At 35.3% G+C, this 19,056-nt stretch overlaps 1 protein-coding gene across 1 annotated transcript in view; it reads left to right on the top strand.

The window, feature by feature from the left end:
- LOC135694494 (uncharacterized) overlaps window positions 1-18,015 on the top strand; it is a 38,531-nt gene extending 20,516 nt beyond the window's left edge. Inside the window, exons 7-33 of the mRNA XM_065213266.2 lie at window positions 176-374; window positions 1,311-1,577; window positions 1,777-2,046; window positions 2,620-2,745; window positions 3,236-3,465; window positions 3,983-4,147; window positions 4,776-4,844; window positions 5,554-5,671; window positions 6,263-6,394; window positions 6,833-6,899; window positions 7,307-7,433; window positions 7,911-7,960; window positions 8,383-8,515; window positions 9,160-9,260; window positions 9,818-9,920; window positions 10,140-10,296; window positions 10,608-10,674; window positions 11,152-11,218; window positions 11,987-12,075; window positions 12,762-12,888; window positions 13,283-13,324; window positions 13,719-13,916; window positions 14,458-14,503; window positions 15,504-16,387; window positions 16,597-16,690; window positions 16,841-16,896; window positions 17,349-18,015. Of these exons, the coding sequence (XP_065069338.2) occupies window positions 176-374; window positions 1,311-1,577; window positions 1,777-2,046; window positions 2,620-2,745; window positions 3,236-3,465; window positions 3,983-4,147; window positions 4,776-4,844; window positions 5,554-5,671; window positions 6,263-6,394; window positions 6,833-6,899; window positions 7,307-7,433; window positions 7,911-7,960; window positions 8,383-8,515; window positions 9,160-9,260; window positions 9,818-9,920; window positions 10,140-10,296; window positions 10,608-10,674; window positions 11,152-11,218; window positions 11,987-12,075; window positions 12,762-12,888; window positions 13,283-13,324; window positions 13,719-13,916; window positions 14,458-14,503; window positions 15,504-16,387; window positions 16,597-16,690; window positions 16,841-16,896; window positions 17,349-17,360 (3,996 nt within the window). The 3' untranslated portion in view covers window positions 17,361-18,015. The remainder of the gene's footprint in view (window positions 1-175; window positions 375-1,310; window positions 1,578-1,776; window positions 2,047-2,619; window positions 2,746-3,235; window positions 3,466-3,982; window positions 4,148-4,775; window positions 4,845-5,553; window positions 5,672-6,262; window positions 6,395-6,832; window positions 6,900-7,306; window positions 7,434-7,910; window positions 7,961-8,382; window positions 8,516-9,159; window positions 9,261-9,817; window positions 9,921-10,139; window positions 10,297-10,607; window positions 10,675-11,151; window positions 11,219-11,986; window positions 12,076-12,761; window positions 12,889-13,282; window positions 13,325-13,718; window positions 13,917-14,457; window positions 14,504-15,503; window positions 16,388-16,596; window positions 16,691-16,840; window positions 16,897-17,348) is intronic.
- The last annotated feature ends 1,041 nt before the right edge of the window (window positions 18,016-19,056 follow it).

Below are 19,056 nucleotides of genomic sequence, written 5' to 3'. Positions count from 1 at the left end.
AAAATGTTTCTCATCCCATCCATACATGATTAGTCCATTAAATCACACTCAGATTGCCTCTTTTTAATATCAATCATAGAATAGAATATACGAATTTCCAATCTTCTTTCTTTTAAGCTGACAACATGAAGCGAAATCGATCAGTGTTTTTTAATTAACATTATTTTTGTTACAGATGTTAGTGAAAGAAAATTCATCCAGCACTACGAAGCACAAATTTAGGTGGAATGCAAAGGAGCAATTGCCTGGCACCAACCAAGTTTTCAAAATAAACGTCACCAAGCTCACCCCGAGCACTGTGTATGCGATTGAAGTGCGTGCAATCAGTGAGCTAGGAGAAAGTTTGCCAGCTATCATTATTGCAAACACCGAGGGTATTTAATTTTGTATATAATTTATTGTTTTTATCAAGATATACGCATGTAAACAGGGTATAGAGGGCCTCTTGATGAGCTCCTACTAAGGTTGGAATATCGGGAGTGGCGAGAGAAAATTTAACACCCATAACAAAAGATTTTGAAAAAGCTCTTTTAATTTGCAAAAAAGTAGGGGGCATGCCCGTTCGTCAGAGGTATGTAAAATGCACTTACTTATACTTATAGATAAATGGGTATGTAAAAATTCTTGCATAAATTGCCCAGCTGTCTACATAATAACCAGAGCTAAACATTAAAACCCAAGACCAATAGTGCGCAAAGGCTGCATAAATAATTAGTTACGTTTAAGCCAGACAACCTAAGGCGTTGCAATTTTGCAGCAGTGTGCTTTCTATTTGATGTTTACGCGATATCGTATTCAGTTTTTTACGCATTGCATAACAAAAGAGTAGCCACTTTACATAGATCCAGATCGAAATTGAATCATATTTATTCGTTTACACTAAAAAGTTTTATTTTGTACGGTATTGGTAATCATTATTTCGTGTAAACTTACTCTGTACCGTACTAGTTTGAGTATAGTATCGTATAAACAGTTCTACAGGACATTTCGTACATGACATTTCGTACATGACATTTGTACATGGCATTTCGTATATGACATTTTGTACATGACATTTCGTACATGACATTTCGTACATGACATTTCGTACATGACATTTCGTACATGTCATTTCGTACATGACGTTTCGTACATGACACTTCTGTCCTGGAGCAAACGTTTTAAAATTCTTTGACGATTTTTTTAAAAAAACATTTTCACTTTAAACACTAAAGTATGCTCAACATAACAAAAAAGAACTGTTCCAACATAACGTCATTTATCTCTTAAACTAAATATTTATTATTACTTACTTCTTTTCTTTTCTGCAGGCATTGCTCTTCCAAAGAATTGCATCAGTGTTCTACCTTTAGCTGGTGGCAAAATGCGTGTCACGTGGAAATTAGTGGCGAACGCCGTATCCTACAAGGTCTACCTCCAGGAAAATAGTGAGATAAAAAAGCCCGTAGATGTATTTTCAAACTCAACCGAACTAGTCTCGTTGAAGCCGATAACAGAATACGCTATTGACATCCGTCCTGTCTTCAAATGGGGCTTAGGGCCTGGTCTTGCAGCGAAATTTCATTTTGTAACGCCAGGTATGTTTTGTGATTAATTTATGAAACTAGAGATTAGAATATATACCAAATTTTTGTTTACTAAAACATTGAAATTTCAAAATGTCCTCCAGTTCACAGCTCATACGTATTTCAGTCAAAGTTCATTGAAATTTAGAGTAAGTAAATGCTACCGAATATCGTTGGAAAGTGCAAAGACTATGAAATTGAATCTTTTTAGATCACGATTGGAGGCCAAAATACATTACAGCAGCTTCGATCGCCTGGGACAAAATTTATGTTCGGTGGACCGCCTCGACGATGCAAAATGTCAACTACGTTGTCTATCTGCGGAATAAACAAGGACTAAAGCATTCAGTTGAGACGAAGAATAATTACGTAATCTTTGAATCCTTGAAGCCTTTAACGATATACACTGTTGATATCCAGGTCAAATTTTTATGGGGACTGGGACGTAGAGTGAACGGAAGCACCAGTGTCAAAACGAAAGGTTTGTTCATGCAAATTATCTTAAAAGCATATTTAGCAAATGTCACTGCTTTTGTTACGGTTGAATACTGTCTGCAATTTATGGCTTACTTGATAACGCTGTATACGATCGCTTCTATCTATACCTAAGATAAAAGTGGATGATTTTGTTTATTCAAATTTATCTCGAATGCACATGATGCAGCACAGGGAAAAAATCTTAGGATGGCCCCAAAGGTTCTGCCAATTTGTCTGCATGCTTTCTAATCCTTAGTAGCATTTCAATGCAATATAAAACACTATTAAACGACTGCGGATTTATCTCTAAAAGCAATAACTTTGCTTCGACCATGTTTCATTTGCTTGAATGTGATGACACCAAAAGTCCATTTATTCATCTCAGTTTGATCAATCGAATTATTTTACTTGTTTAAATATTGTTAAAATATTGTTTAAAAATTTTACTTTTTTCACGAATCTGATGTTCTTATAGAAGACAGTTCCAATCAAACATATCTCAAGTTTGAAAAGATTCATCTCAACATACAAGTAACTAGAAATTCCATCTCTTTGTAATTTATATCCTATTGTTTAGATCTCGATGAATGCAACCAAAGATCTACAAACAGGTGTGACAAAAACGCTGATTGTTTCAACACAGAAGGATCGTATCTTTGCCAGTGTAAAAAAGGATTCGTTGGCGACGGATATTTGTGCAGACGTAAGCAGAATATCACTTTTCATTTTTGCGTGATTTTAATCTCAATCTTCTTCTATAAATTTTGACGAATTACGTCAGACCTTGTCTACCCTTGTGGTTGGTGTTCCCCCATAACTGATGCACCCTCTCAAATGTGTCCCTTCCTTAATAACAATGTTGTTGATTTTGCAAAATAAGTTGGTAGTGCAAATATATGTTGTTTGTATTAAACCTGGTTGCTGGAAAATCGGAAAATGATAGTTTTAACTATTTTTTTCAAATTGTACGGCACTAAGCAGAAATGGAGAGAGGGCTAAAAAAATTTCAAATTGCGCGAAACAATTTTGCAAGTTGTTTTAATTAATAGTGTGTTTCTCTTTCACCACCACTTACAGAATCCTCAAATAATATCCATTAAAAAATCTTAGCTGAAGAAGGAGAAAAACAAATCAACTCTGAGCATGAATGTCATAGTTCATTTTTTCAATTTCATTTGCTCTGTACCTTTAAGCCACTCCACAAGATGCCAAAAAGACAGACTTCTGTGCAGAAAACTCGTTCCGTGACGTTCAGTGGCCAAGGCTTTTCAAACATGGAACTGCTGTGAGAATGTGTCCAAATGGAACAGTCGGCTTTGCTTCTAGAAAATGTCTCTACAGTGTGACATCCCAGCAGGCTGTCTACGATCTTCCAAACTTGAGTGATTGTGTTTCGAAAGACGTAATGGAGTTGGGATTGCTAGTATGTTTAAAGCATTTTGCCTTTTATCATTCTGTTTTTAAATATTTGTTCAGTGATGTTTGCCATAATATTAAAGCCTTCGCTCCAACCCTGTCCTTTCTTTAACTGCGTAATAGTTTTGATGCTATGTTTTTTAATTTTTGCTCTTGTTTTTGTTTAGTTATGTACTTTAACTTAAAGTTTCATTTTAGCTGCCCTGTTTCTATTGCCTCTTATTGATTTGCGAAGGAATCTTGTCTTATGAAGTAGCAAATAACCTACTTGTCGCTTGTATATTATCAACACGCCTTTATCAACTACTATTATAAGGAATGTTCATTTCAATTTGTCTTTAATTTTTATTTCTCAGCAACTCAAAGAAAAATTTTAATTTAAAATGAATTGTAGTACAAAACTTCAGGGTTCCACAATGTCATGTCAAAGTGCAATGTTTCGTTAAATTCTAATCTAACTTAGAGCATTTTTTTAGATAGAATGACACCACGGCATTTAAACAGGCTGATTGTTGACTTTCCAGGTCGAAAATTCCAGTGTTAATGCAGTGACGGTAGGGGACCAGTTAAAGAAAGTTACGACAAGAAAAAAGCTGTATGGAGGTGACGTCAAAAGAACAGCTTCTTACTACCAGAAAACCATAAGGGACAAACTAAAAGAAGATTCGATGGTTGATATTATGGGACAGGTAAAGAAAATTTGGATTTTTCTCTTTATTTGTAATGACACCTTTTTAGCCTGGAAAGCAAAATAACGAAAGTTTGGATATTTGCAATAGTGTAAATTCCTGCAAAGAAGAACGTAAGCGTTTTAGAAATAAAAACTGTATTTCGGTCAAGCACTCTGTCTTTGAAAATCGATTTCAGACTGACAAGGATTTTATCCTAAAAGTTATTTTCTCCTTAAGAATGCTTGCGTCACTGACACAGTTTATCATCTAAATGCAGCTTTTAAATAAAAACCTTATTTAAAATATTTTAGTCTTTCAAATCTCATATGCAAGACCAAAAGGCAAGACCCAAAAGCAGCTTTTGAATAATAAGGTTGTCTTTGCTGGTATTTGCTGTAGTTGTGTCAATCTCTTAACAAACCTCAAATTCATGAAGATTTACAGTTCTTGTTATCATTGATTTGTCACGCCTTTGGTGTCTGGCAGGTTTCTGATAGAGGGTCTACTTCCTGAGGGTCTTTTTCTGGTATTTAAACCATTTACATTGAAAACCCGTCTATCACCGTACTTGTATCATGCGTAGGTCATTGAATCTTTGTAAATATATGTATATTGGTAATTTTGATGTCAGTTTTTTGCACTGCAGCCTCTACTTGATGTTGCCAGCAACCTCCTAAACAGATCAGTTGTTGCAGCTTGGAAAGATCTACCACAGGTATGTTCATAAGTGCAATTCATTTTTATTTATCTTAGTAAGTGTCGTATATATTCGCCTGTTTTCTTTTAGTATTTTCATTGCATTTTAGCATTAACAGGTTCATTGGATCTTCAATGTCTCTTCACGTCTTTCTAATCGTCAACAACATATTATAGCCTTTTAGTACATTAAAACTATAAAACAGGGCAAGGGGCAGAGAAATGTCATTAGTAATAGAAGTACCTCGAGAGGTGTTGAACAAAAATGATACTTAATTTGGACTTGGGGTTGCCAAACTCGGGATAGCAATTGTCCTGTTCTATACAACAAATAACGTGTACAGCACTGTCTTAACATCGTCGAAAACTTTGTGAGAGGCTGGTAAACAGTTATTTTCATGAAATAGATCTTATGCTTCCGCTATTTCGTGTTATACTTTTAACGTTTTTATGGAAAACAGGTAAGATCGTTACACATAAGAAGGAAAGTACTTGTTAGAGAAGTTGCTTGATCTGTATCTTTTGATAACTTCTGAACAATTTAAGCTACGGACATTGTTTTTTTCCAAAGTAGGGTTTTTTATATGCTTACTAGATAAAGCTTGAAATTTTCAGTTCCCTTCAATTTTTTTAGACAAAAAGTCAAAAAGATGCATCAGAAAATATTTTGTTTTTATTTAAAGCGGGGAGAGGTTTTACCCTAACTGATTCATATGGTTTGTTTTTAGGCTGGTAGATCCGAAGGGGCGAGCTCACTGTTTGAAGGCTTGGAAAAACTTGCTGAGAAGATCTCAAATGGTTTCACGAATTCATCATTTAGAGAGGGTTTCACGACTCCAAATGTCGGTAAGTACCGCAGTCGGCCTCTCATTTTATCAATTGTAATCGAGCCTTTTTTCCTTTAAAATTTTTCATAATGAATACGCTCTGTATATATAACTTCAGTTTTAAAGAGTAACTTGTTGATAACGGCTTTGAAAAAAGCAAAGATTTGAGTATACTGAAGCTACCTCAGCAGTCATGTGCTCGTGTTTCTGATTGGCCTATTTCGATCATCAACTGGGTATATATATTTCCTAGCGTAGAGTTTTCGGTCTATGTTCTGACGTTTTATACTCTGAAGAGTGACAGACGATAAACTCAAATGTTTGCTTTTTTCAAAGCCATTTTTATTTTTGTACCACCGAAAGAGTAACTTACTCTTAACCATCCCCATACCATACACACACAATGATATGCTACCTTCCCTTATTGTTTTAGTAGTATTATTGGCCCAATCCAGCTCTCATTTCCTCTCCAAAATGAAGACGCGAATTCCCACCACAGTTGATGATCATATCAAATCCTTCGTTTCACAATAATTTTTTGATCAACAGCTATGTAGCATTCGTTTCTAGAAACATAATTTAGAAATGGCATCACATTTGTTTATTTCAGGAATGCAGATACAAAGAGTTGGCAAACCTAACGAGGCACTGAATTATAACGAAGCACATCCAAATGCTGTGAATCAAAGGAGGACGCAGCCAAAAATATCACTACCCACGAACGAGATCTTATCTCAGAAAGGTTTCTTTCATACTACATCTTAAATGATTTCTCCTTTAATCCTTTCTTTGCCCTTTTTTGTAGATTTATATATTTTTGTAGAAAAACATATTTCAGTAGTACGTTAGTCACAAACAGATGTAAAGCTTCCGTTTCATCGTTAAGAATTTTTTCAAGCATACAGATCCTTTAATTCTACAACCCTTCGTGATGCAAATGCATTATTTGATCAAAATTGTGGATGAACTGTTCAGTTAATAAGTCTTTTGTTATTGAGTCTCCTTCTATCTTTCCCTTATCATATTGAACATTTTCAACCTCCCTCTTATAAACTTAATGCTGATTTGCCCTTGTAATTTGGTGTGATTGATAATCTCAGAGTCACCTTTATCGTTTGTTTATGACATTTGTTTTTCCTGTAATGATAGCAAAATCATTTCTGTTCCTTTTTTGCTTCAGGTGGAAGGCCAACAGATGTCATATTCATATCTTATCAAAATGTGGACAGAATTTTGGGCATAGACAAGTAAGAGATTTTGATTCAGAATTTTGGGCAAGACAAATGAGAAAATTTTGCTTGTTAACAGCAATCCGATTTCCCACACCAAAAAACAATCACTTGTAGTTATCAGTGTGTGTCCAGTGGAAACTAAAATGATTTTTGTGCTGCTTTAAAAGGGACAAAATGAACAAAATACAATGTAGATAATATTACAGGCAGTTCTCTATTATGAAAGTCGAATATTCTTAATGACAGAGATTCAGGTTACTAGGCGATCATTCTCATCCAATAGAAAGATTCAGGTGATAACAATTGTTGTTGTTAGAAATAATTCATGAATCTTTGTGTTCATTTTATTGAACATAGCTTTTTGCAATTTCGCGCAAGTCTTTTAACCCACACAGGTTTCAACTAATTTAATTTTGTTTTAGGAAACCAAACGAACAGGACAAAGGATCCATGGATGTTCTGAACTCCAAAGTTGTCTCTGCTTCGATTGTTGGTGCAAAGAAAACAACTTTTGCGTCACCGGTGGTCCTTGTTCTGCCCCATTTGAATGTTAGTAACATCCTTGCCGGATTATTTTTTCTTTGCTTCCCAACATGAGAATTGTATTTGTTAATCCCTACAATCGTATCACTGCTCTAATTCAAGTTTTATATGCTAACCTCATTACTAAGTAGATCTGATGAAGCTTTATATACCTGGGCAAAATATAAGCGATAAGATCCTATATTGTCGTTTTTGCTTCTTCACAAGGCGTTGCGGTGTTATTTGCCACCTTCTTTCTTCTTTTCATATTGGGTACTAGATTGTCACAAATAGAGAGATCTACTCTTTTTTAGTTGGTGCTTCCTTGATGTCATTGTTTCGGGGTTTTTGTCAGCAACTTAAACTAAATACTGTCAACTTGAAATTTTCAAGTATTTTTTCGAAATATAAAATTTCAAGATTTCGTGTAAAATTAAAATAAAATTTTCATTATTCCTGCAATTTTAAAGTCTGTATCTTTACAAATTTGATTCTTTTTTTTAGAAACAAAACGTTATCAACACATCTTGTGTTTTCTGGAACATCTCCACCAAGTAAGTTGAATTATTTTGTCCTCTTTGCTAATTTCTAGGAATTTATCTTTCTATCACCAAAGCTACATCTAAGTCGACCTCCGTCAGACAAGATCCATTTATTTGCATATGGGCCAACTTCCATATGTTTTTGTACCTCCCTGTACCTAATTCGATTTCAAGAGTTTGAGTTTGTCAATCTTCTACTATTATTGCAATTTTATACCATAATATGAGACTTTTAAAGCACTAACTACGAACAATTAAATTTTAATGTTTCCTGGACAATCAAATGTTTTTTATTATCATAAACTATCCTGCATTACTGATGATTTAAAGAATGTTATTTTTTTTGTTGAGTAGTATTCTGAATTTAAATTTTCCTGTGATCGTACATTTCATCAATTGGCATCTTTTATACTTGCCTCTTTCTTTAATTGAAGTCCTGAAAGCAAATGGTTGGATACTGGCTGTTACGTCAACTCAACCAGCTCAAACGAAACTGTTTGTCACTGTTACCATCTGACCAATTTTGCAGTATTGATGACTGTGTCCACAGTGCCTGCTTTAGCAGAGGTAAAGTCAACATCATCCCATCCGAATAAGAATCCAAGCTTTCAGCAAAAAATGCTAATTTTTTGAAAATAAAGTGACGTGTTTAAGTTCATTTCGCTTTTCTATCAAGTTGTCTTTTTAAATTTCTCAACTTTTTCGTCAACAAATTTTTAATGGAATATCCTCAACTCGCTATAGCATGTGAACATAAAACTGCTATAATTCATTACCATTATGATCGCTATCAACAAGTTCTTTCGAAACTTTTCCGAGCTAATAAAACTGGCCTAAAGTTCAAGTCAAAATTCGTCATTTTTCGAAAGATCTAATTTAGCCATCCATTTTACCCTGGGAACAATGTTTCTTTTCAATAAAACAAAAATGATATTATATACAGAGTGGGTTTTTGCGTGTGTCTTTTATGATATAGGGGAAAGAAATGAAAAGCACTAGGCTACAACGACAATTGTCCTATCTTCCAAGCAAATTCGCTATTTTTTCATAGTACAATTTTGCTTTAAACTCCTAGTTATAATTTTGACAGGACAATGCAGAATACGAGGATGTCCTTACTGAACTATACATTTTTGCCAATCATATCTTTGTGACTGTAGAAAAGTTTTGAATTTCATGATTTGTTATCACACTGCTAATTTCTTTTATAGGTGCGTGGTCATGGATTTGCTTTACGGGTCATCACAATAATCGGGCTTACAATTTCACTCATTGCAATGTCCATTGCCTTCTTGACATTCTGTTGCTTTCGGTAGGTTGATGTTTTCACTGCGTTGAGGGTTTTGTATAAGCTTCCCGGGGGGCGAGGAACAAGCGAATTTACACTGAAATTCAATGACCCTTTTCTAAGTCATCCCAATTTTAACTGTCAGACGACATTCCCAGTACAGATGATTGTGATAAGGTATTGCTCATTCGTAAAGGACCCTCATATTCTATGGACTTTTTTTCATCAAGACTGTGGCATTGCTTTAGTTTGTAAAGAGGGTGATGCGCTCAATGTTTATATAAGTGTTTATTGCTGCTAAATAATCAGTTGCTACTAGCAATGCTATTGATGCAGAGGATTTTCTTGACAATGGAACAACCGACATGGATCCTCTTGTTTTTGGGAAGCCTAGCTGTAGGAAGCATCTTCAAATTAGCCTAACTATACCAAAACAATAGAGTTCTCTCACTGCCCCTGTGTTAACCATTTTGTAATAAGGAGATAAACTCACTTTTTTCATTTATTGTTCGAATGCTGATTGATAAAACAGATTAAACGTTTCTGTATAATTAGAATCAATTTTTAATCATTTATTGCAGATTTCTTCGCGGTCCACGAACAACATACCATAGGCACCTCGTTGCTTCTCTTATTTTGGCAAATCTTCTTTTCCTGTTTGGAGTCGACAAGACAGAGAACAAGGTACAGCCTTTACCCTCTACACCAGCACTTCCAAAGCGTATTTCGATAAAACGCGGGACAACCCGCTGTACTCTTCTCCAGCCATGTTTAAGGGAGACATATATGCTCTGAAGATTCAAACCCAGTGAAAAAGCCTTGTATAGTTAACCTCAATTTTGTATTTTCTTCCTTTAAACCTTCATTTCACACCTGAAAAAAGTTTTCTTGTCTTACTTTTAGATGGCATGCTCGGTGATAGCCGTATTCCTTCACTACTTCTTCGTCGTTGCCTTTGTGTGGATGGCAATGGAAGGCATTCTTCTCTACTTTATGCTAAAGAAAATATTCAGCAGCAGAAACTTCCTTAAAAGAAAAAGATGCCTGGTATTATGTTGGGGTAAGAAATCGATGATGTTTTAAGCATATTTCAAACCCAAAGATAACTAAAAAAAATCAAGGTTTTAGACAGGGTTCACAAGTATAAATCAATAGCATGTATTTCACATCACGTTTGTTCTAGTGAAAGACTGCGCAGCTGATATACTCAATTTATTGACAATTGTATACGATGCTTTTTGGCTTATCATTAAAAACGTTTTTAACATTAATACTGAGAAACGTGTATCATGTTGCTAGGCCCCCTACCTGTATTGTTTCTCCCTTGCCATGTAATCTCATGACTGATCTTTGGTTTTTTCCCTCCATCAGTACTTCCTGCTATATACGTCGCTCTCCTCGCAAGTTTGAAGATCGAACATTACGGAAGTAGCAACTTGTAAGTTACAATTCTTTATCAAATATCTAGACTTTGTTCTCGTAATTTCTTTTGTCATTGGCATATATTGTAAATTGAAATTAATTTTCCTTTTCTATAGATCTGATACTTTTTTCTGATATCCTCTATAGTGATGACATTTAGTGATAGGTATTTAAAAAGCATTGTTGGAGGCTTCCAAAATGTTCATTTTTTTCTATTATCGAAAAATGATAATAATTCTACGGCTGTGTTCTCAATACATGATATCATTTCTTTCCAAACATAATACTTTGATGTTTAAAGTGTTATATTTCTACCTTATAAATATATTTAGGCTGCTTTAATAGTGATCATATTGCATTCAAAAGTACTATTTTACGAGTATAAGCAACCTCAACACTTTTACCTTGTGCACACTTTCAACCGTCAAACTATTGCTGGAACAGCTTATCGATCAATGCTTCCGTACTAATAATACATTGGTCTGTTCTTCAGTTGCTGGATTTCACGTAGAGAAGGCTTCATCTGGAGTTTCGTTGCACCCGTTAGCCTTGCTTTGTTGGTAAGTAACAGATATATATAAATTGATAATTATTTTCATGAAATTCCTGATAATTTTCCGCCATAGACACTCTCTCTTTGAGCATTGCAATACACCCGCATCATTTTCATGTTCATAAAAGCAGCTTCTTACAATGCCCCGTAGACATACAACTCATGTCAACAAGAGTTAGTCAGTCATTGTTGGAACTTAGAAAATGGAACGCAGGACGCCGATTGGCTCATCAACAATAGCCTATTGTATCATTCATCTAATGAGAACTTTTGGTGATCATCGAAATTCATAGAATGTTTGGCTGTACCGTAAATTTTCGAATAAGCCCCCTGGGGGCTTATTAATTTTTTATATTTATCTGGATGGGGGCTTATTCGAGGGGGGGCTTATACGAGGGGTGGGGGGGTGGTTTACAAAATTATTGTAGACATTAAGAAGACATTATTAAAATACCTCGTTTATTCTAGTAGGAATTTCTTTATGAGCATTTAGTTAATTACTACCAGAAGTATGAATTTGTTGAGGTAATTCAAGAAAACACCATAGGCAACCTCAGATAGAAAAATCTTCAAATGGAGGGGTCCAATTCGGAAATTTACAGTAGCAGTGGGGGCTTATTCGAGGGGGGAATTATTGACAATTTGTAGTTCTAGGGTGGGGGCGTATTCGAGGAGGGGGCTTTCTCGAGGGGGGAGGCCAATTCGAGGATTTACGGTATATAATTAGATTTGCTATTTTCAATGAGACCGTAATCCATGTACAAATGTCTTTCAGGTCAACTTCACTGTCATGGGCTTCGCATTTCAAGTTATGGCAGGCAAGCGTAGCAAGGGGCCGGATGATGGTACCATCTCTGACGTATGGTGGGTGTCAGTTAAATCTTTTTACTCTTTAAGCTTTTTTGGGTGCTTTTTGTGACCACTTGAGCAGTTAAGATCAGGCGTGCAGAGCGACCAGAGAGATGGAAGAGGGCTGTGGAGGGCTTGCGCACAATTTAAGTATGCGCTTTTACTAACTAGCATAGCGATCGCGTTGACTTCTTTGCTAGAACATTTGCACTTTACCACAATATGTTGTTCAAACAATCCTCTATTTTACTTGTACCAACGCTTACCTGAATTCTTTAGCCAATTGTATTTTCAGCGAGTTGGTTAGTAAAGGTTATTTTTTTCTGAATTCTTGCTGCTTCTACTTTCAACGGCTTTAAGTTGGTTCACAAAAAGCTTTTTAAGACAACGTTCTCTAAGAATACGTACTTAGAATTTACTCACTGTAGCAGGACCAAACCCCTCGTTGTATTTTCGTTGCATTGAAAATGCTTCTTACAGCAGCTGAAGTTGTTATCCATTTAGTATGCCAAAACTTTTCCTTAAAGATGTACTTCCATCCTAACTTCTGTACTCACAATTCAACTTGATAAATTTAATCAATGTGTCGGCATATGCAGCAGTAAGTCGTCATAAATGTTCAATCAAAGTTGTGACAATTTCCCTTCTGGTGCAAGCGTTTCTGAACCGTCTCCTTCACTCTCCTTACACTTTTATTCCAGGTATTGGCTCAAAGGCTGTCTTGTCCTCACCTGTCTACTTGGTGTAACCTGGCTTGTTGGAGTCTTTTACATCGACTCAAACACTGTTGCTTTTGCGTACATATTCACCATACTCAACGCTTTGCAGGTACACTTTTAAAGAACTTTCAACTTTAATGATATAAAGATAGATTTAGAAAAATGCACAAAGATTTAGAAGAATACACAAACCATTAGATGTTTGATGGATGACAGCTAGCATTGCGATATTTCCTCATTATGAATTGAACCATTGGAATAGTCACAGCTAAGCATATTTCGTACCAGAAATGCAAAATCAAATCAGAAAAATGTATTGCTATAAAACGATATCGCTTACCTTTCTTTCAATAAAATGCTAATTGCTATCTGTTTCAACATAAGGAGGCCCTAGCGTACGATAACTCGCTTACTGCATAGCTCATACGAGCACTTAGTAGCAGAAGTTCGGTTGAAACTGTTCGTCATTCTAACAATTTGAATCATGCTTTGTTTTATTTTAGGGCCTGTTTATATTCATCTTCCACTGCCTGATCGACTCAAGGGTGAGTGTTGAATACAAAGTATGCTTGAATTCACATACGTCATTTTAATTATCACTGTATTTTGCAGACTACATGTTTCTTACAGAGGGCTATACAATCAATATAGAATAGTTCTATGTTGTTCTATGTTGCAATAAGGTTTTATTATAAAACAAAAATCTTATCAAAAAGGTTATCAGTATTATCCAGGCTACTTAAATGCATACAATGAATAAAATCCTGAATTTGCTTTCATATTTTTTCAAAACTCATAGCCAATCCTGCTAACCCAGATTTTTACACTATCAAGCAAATTATTTGCTTTCAGCTGTTAGATATCATATCTTTATGCTGTTAAAACTGGTCATAGTTTTTATCAACGACTGTTGCAATATTTGTAACTTGGTATTACCAGGTACGAAGTGAGTACATGCGGCTTATTAAATGCCAGAAGAGGTATGAATATAACGAGAAAGCTGGCTACTCGTCTTCTATGAAAATGAGGAAGTTGAGCGGAAGTATAAAGTCTTTTGGGTCACTGGACCGATCTTTATCGCACAGCTCAGCCAAAAGAACGCTTTCAAACTCCTTAGACAGATCTCTACTCCGACAGGTATGTATTTCGATTGATCCGCTTGCTCTATTCCAAGCCAGTCCTATTGATCACTTCTATCACAAACCTACTCTGCAAATGATTTTTAACTTTATTAAACTTGTAATCAGAGGTTTTCTGGTCAAAATAAAGATTCTATCATGAAGGGAATATTTCTTACAATGTGATTTTACAAATGTATAAAATCGGTTTGATCCTACAAATAAGCTTGAGGGATTCCAAACCTCACCTTAGCCTGTTCTGGAGTGAGAATAACGTTTGATGCAGATATCATGTCAGTTCGTTGAAACTGAAATATTTGAAAGTTGTAGGAATTTTGGAACCACAGTTGCAAGCTTGGGCTTAAATTAAATAAAGTTATAAATCTTTCAGAAAAGCAAACATTTTGAAACATGTTACGAAAGCTTTTCGTCTGACACTCTTCAGTTTATAAAACGTCAGAACAAAAATCGAAAACTATTATTGAATTATGTACCACAAAAAGATTGTTTGCAAACGAATATTTATTCCCTTGCTTTAAAAATGACATGCTTCCTTGCAGCACAATGGCAGCCTCAGTGAATATGCAAGATTAACAATGCAAAGATGTAAGTACCTTTTGCTGTGTTTGAATTTATTTTGTACTCAACATTGAAAGCGTGAAATGGACATATCAGGAATCATCGTTGATAGAAACAATTTTCGAATATATTGATATATGATTTCTTTAAGTTTTTTCAAGATGAACATACTTTTTAGAGTGTTCCTGGATCTATTTAAAATCATAAAAGTGTATTTTATTACTGTTTATTGCTTCCAAGTTTATTGTGTGTTAGGATATTTTGCAAAAAGCAAAATCAGCGGCTAGTAATATAAGTTTATTTTGCAAATCAGACTTTCCTTCATTCCGTGTGCTGCAAAATTGTTACTGCCCGCTGGTTTGAAGGGATTGCCCAACCGAGTGATGTGAAGGGGAAGCTGTAGCTCATTTAGACAAACTGCCCCTTTATCTAAGTTTCATTCAACTGTAAAAACTTCTGTCGAACCACGATATCTTTTTGGAAGGTTTGCAAAGTTTTTGTACAAAACACAGACAAAAGAGACATGACATAATTCGTTGTAATGCGAACTGGACATTTTAATGTAGACATGGCATTGTCATTCGTCGACTTACTTTTTTACGACGGCGCCTTGGCGATAAGGTCTAAGACTGATAAAGTCCGGCTTTTGTCCACTCGCCTTCATTTAACCCAGCGCATAACATTATGTACCACTCGGTGAATACGCATCACTGCGCGATTTTTGCGCCAGCCTTTCACGCTATGTCAAAGAGCGTCGAAAGATTAATGGGAAATAGCACTTCTTTTTTACATCGAAAAGGCAACAAATTTTTTTTAAAGAAATATTTCAAGAAGATTTCGTGACTTTTACAACAGTGTTGTTTTGGCAAGCTCGTAGATTGATGTCTTGTTGCTGTAAATATGATGTAATTCTGGAACAATTTTGTCTAGGTCAAGTGTGGCAAAATTTCAACATATTTCTTTACATTGCCGCCATATCGTTGTGTTGCTGAGTTTTAGGTATATTAAATTTTCCATACAATTTCAGCGATTTCTAGCACTAAAAGCGACAAGAGTGAGAAAAGCTTTGAAGATGCTCCTGAGGCAAAGCCACTTATCTTAAGGAGTTACTCCATTGAGAATAGGCCAGTGTTGCCATCAGATGATCATGTTCCAAGTGAACTGCATCTACATGACGAGAAGGCTGGAAGTAGCTACAGTTCTGTGTTCGACTCTGAAATCGGAGAGAAGCCAAGGCAAAGTCAAAACCTGGATGTGCGAGATTCGCTGTGCCTTACTGATCATACCGTTGAGATGAACACGAGGCGATGGAACACACCGACACATGGCTCGGATAGTGGAGTTTCTGTTCGATCGGAATTATTGCAAGGGGATTCCTTTGAGTCGAATTCCGAACAACGCGATTTGCCAAAGCATACTCGTGGAATTGCTAAGGAATCTTTTATTGGGTTTCATTTTGATACCCCACGGGATCCCCCGCGTGTGGTCCAATCCCAGAACTCAACGGCTGACAGCTTACAGTCGTTTGATAATGAAACAGTAAAGGAAAACGTTATCACAAAAACCAAGGTTGAAGATCAGAAAAAATTGGCCTCAAAAATTGAGGAAATGTTAGTTGCCTCGGAACCAACCATTGTAAATGAATCGATTCAAACATGTTCTTACGTTGATGACAAACGGATGTCAATTAACTTTGACAATTTGACTAAAATAGTAACAGATGACGATGAGACAGATGAAGATGTCTTTGAAGTTGAATGCAAGACTCTTCGACTCTCACAGACATCACCAGTACGAGCAACTCGGATGATCCAATTTGAAGTAGAGGAACTGCCGAAAGTTGAAGTTTATGAATCACTTGCTAGATGTGGGAGCCCTGATAAGAAAGAACGGGCAGAAACATCACTACGGGTAAGTATTTTGTATCTTTTTTGCCAGGTAATTTAAGGATGTTTTTGTATGACGAAAAATGTCGCCTGGTAACTGAAGAGTTAATATCTAGTTTACCTTTATTTTTCTATATTTTGCTGATAAACCGTTCACAATGGATTTATCCTGTAGCAAATCGTTCATTGATTCATTCCACCATTTCTTTATTTCATCCATTTTCTTATGTGCAGATTGGGATACCGAAGCTGATCAGCATATCATCAATAGAATCGGAGCCAATCTCACCAATCATCATCTCAATTAACCCCGAAGATAGAGAATTCAGTGAGTAAATTCTAGTTCCTTATTTGTTGAATAAAATTTCTCCGTTTTCAATTCATTTCTGACGCTTTATCGTACAGTAACTTTATATTTTGAAGTAAACGACTCCTGAAATTACTCCAATTTGATTTGCTATACTTCTTTTTTTTCAAGGCATGCTTGAAGCTGAAATTCAATTTCCAGAAGACACAGCTTCTGTTTTTTCAGAGGTAAGCAACCTTATAAATCAGTGTAGAATTTTCAAAAGGGTTAAATGTGTTTCCTAATATTTATCAAAGTGGCAGAGGAAAAACAACTTGAATCTGAGTATGTTGCAAATTTACCGTTGATTAGGCTGTAATAAGCATATTGTTGCTTGCTAGCATTTAAAATTGAGCAGCTAATAACTGGCATCTGTGAGACAAGATATACCTTTTCGTATTAGGCTTCCACCCTCGTGGGGCCAAATTTTCAAGTGTTTGACTAAAATAGCCTCAATTTGTCCTTTAAGATTATTTGGATAATGGTCTTGTTTAAATAAATGATTGTCTTTTCGATTGACGTCTTATTAACTAAAAATAATGTGATATCGAAATCAGTTACCTGAGAACAATACTATTTTTTATAGTTTCTCTTTGATATGTGCATTTTTGTGAGCTTTTGTTTGAAATTTGTCCTCTAGAGTGACGGCTAAACGCCTGTGGCACACGCAACATCAAGCTCCACTCGGAAATCACCACTTTAATGTGCTGAATAAACACACTTGCAAGCGCCATGGAATCATCCACCATTTTCTGCTTTATTGCAACGTCTCATGGACTTACATGCAATGTATTTAAACTTACGGTGTGTCAGTGAAACTGCAGTTTCGTACCAAGAGCCAAAAATGTAAAAATGTAAATAGATTCGCTTGAAAGAACTGGATGTATTCAGTAGATTTGCCAACGATCTAAAGTAACTGAACGTAGTATAGTTCAAAGGTTAATTGCTGCTTCTGTGGTGTGGCATCTGGGGTGTCGCTTCTTGAGATCGTTGGGCAAGTGGTCATTATCTAAAGGACTCATATTTCCAATCACTATTCGAGGTCCTACGTGTTCTGTACAAATAACAATGGCGGTGGCTTCTACTAAACAACTTCAGTGCGTATCTGTATCAAAATGAGTCTACATTATAGAAGATTTTATTTACTAGCTTGATTTGTTTCTTATGCTAGAAAATTGTTTTTAAGCTCGCAATAATAGTGTCATAGTTATTTCTTTTTCTACTATTAATGCTACAAAGTTTTTATTGCTGTTTTAGTTAGATGAACGCATAACAACATTGGTTAAATGAGATTTTCATTGTCTGTATTTGTTTAAGAAAATATGATTCTCAAATAATCTTGTATAATCTTTTTCACGGAACCCGGCCTGTTATCATCGTCATAATGAACATCATCAATCAACATCATCAATCAAAATCATCAATCAACATCATCAATCAAAATCATCAATAAACATCATCAATCAAAATCATCAATCAACATCATCAATCAACATCATCAATCACCATGGTAACAATCGTCTTCACAATAATCCCATCATAATTATGACCATCATAGCTTAATCGACATATATTGTGTTGAAAACTCGAGCTAATCTGAAATACACTTCTAAAACAATTTCATTTCAGAAGATTACCAAAAGTTGATGAAATATCTTTAGCTTCAAAACAGTTCTAAGACATCTGAAAAAGCTTTAGAACAAATTTAAATCATAATCCGCGGGTATTTATATGATTTCTTTCAAGAAAAATCCACCTTTTTTACTACCCAAAATCTGACAAAAAACTAAGGCTATAGGCTTAGGAAAATTGTCAAAAAAGGATGGATAGTTTTTCGCTTCAAAACAGTTGAAAACCATATAAAACAACTTTATAACACATTTAAATCATATTTGGGAGGTATTTATATGATTTCTTTCAAGAAAAATCCACCTTTTTTACTACCCAAAATCTGACAAAAAACTAAGGCTATAGGCTTAGGAAAATTGTCAAAAAATGATGGAAATTTTTTCACTTCAAAACAGTTGAAAACCATATAAAACAACTTTAGAACACATTTAAATCATATTTGGGAGGTATTTATATGATTTCTTTCAAGAAAAATCCACCTTTTTTACTACCCAAAATCTGACAAAAAACTAAGGCTATAGGCTTAGGAAAATTGTCAAAAAATGATGGAAATTTTTTCACTTCAAAACAGTTGAAAACCATATAAAACAACTTTGGAACACATTTAAATCATATTTGGGAGGTATTTATATGCTTTCTTTCAAGAAAAATCCACCTTTTTTACTACCCAAAATCTGACAAAAAACTAAGGCTATAGGCTTAGGAAAATTGTCAAAAAA

The sequence above is a fragment of the Rhopilema esculentum genome, chromosome 8 (assembly GCF_057945365.1).
Source record: "Rhopilema esculentum isolate cy_ngs chromosome 8, ASM5794536v1, whole genome shotgun sequence".
Classification (NCBI taxonomy): domain Eukaryota; kingdom Metazoa; phylum Cnidaria; class Scyphozoa; order Rhizostomeae; family Rhizostomatidae; genus Rhopilema; species Rhopilema esculentum.
Note: the sequence above shows the minus strand (reverse complement) of the source record. Positions and strands in the feature narration are given on the sequence as shown.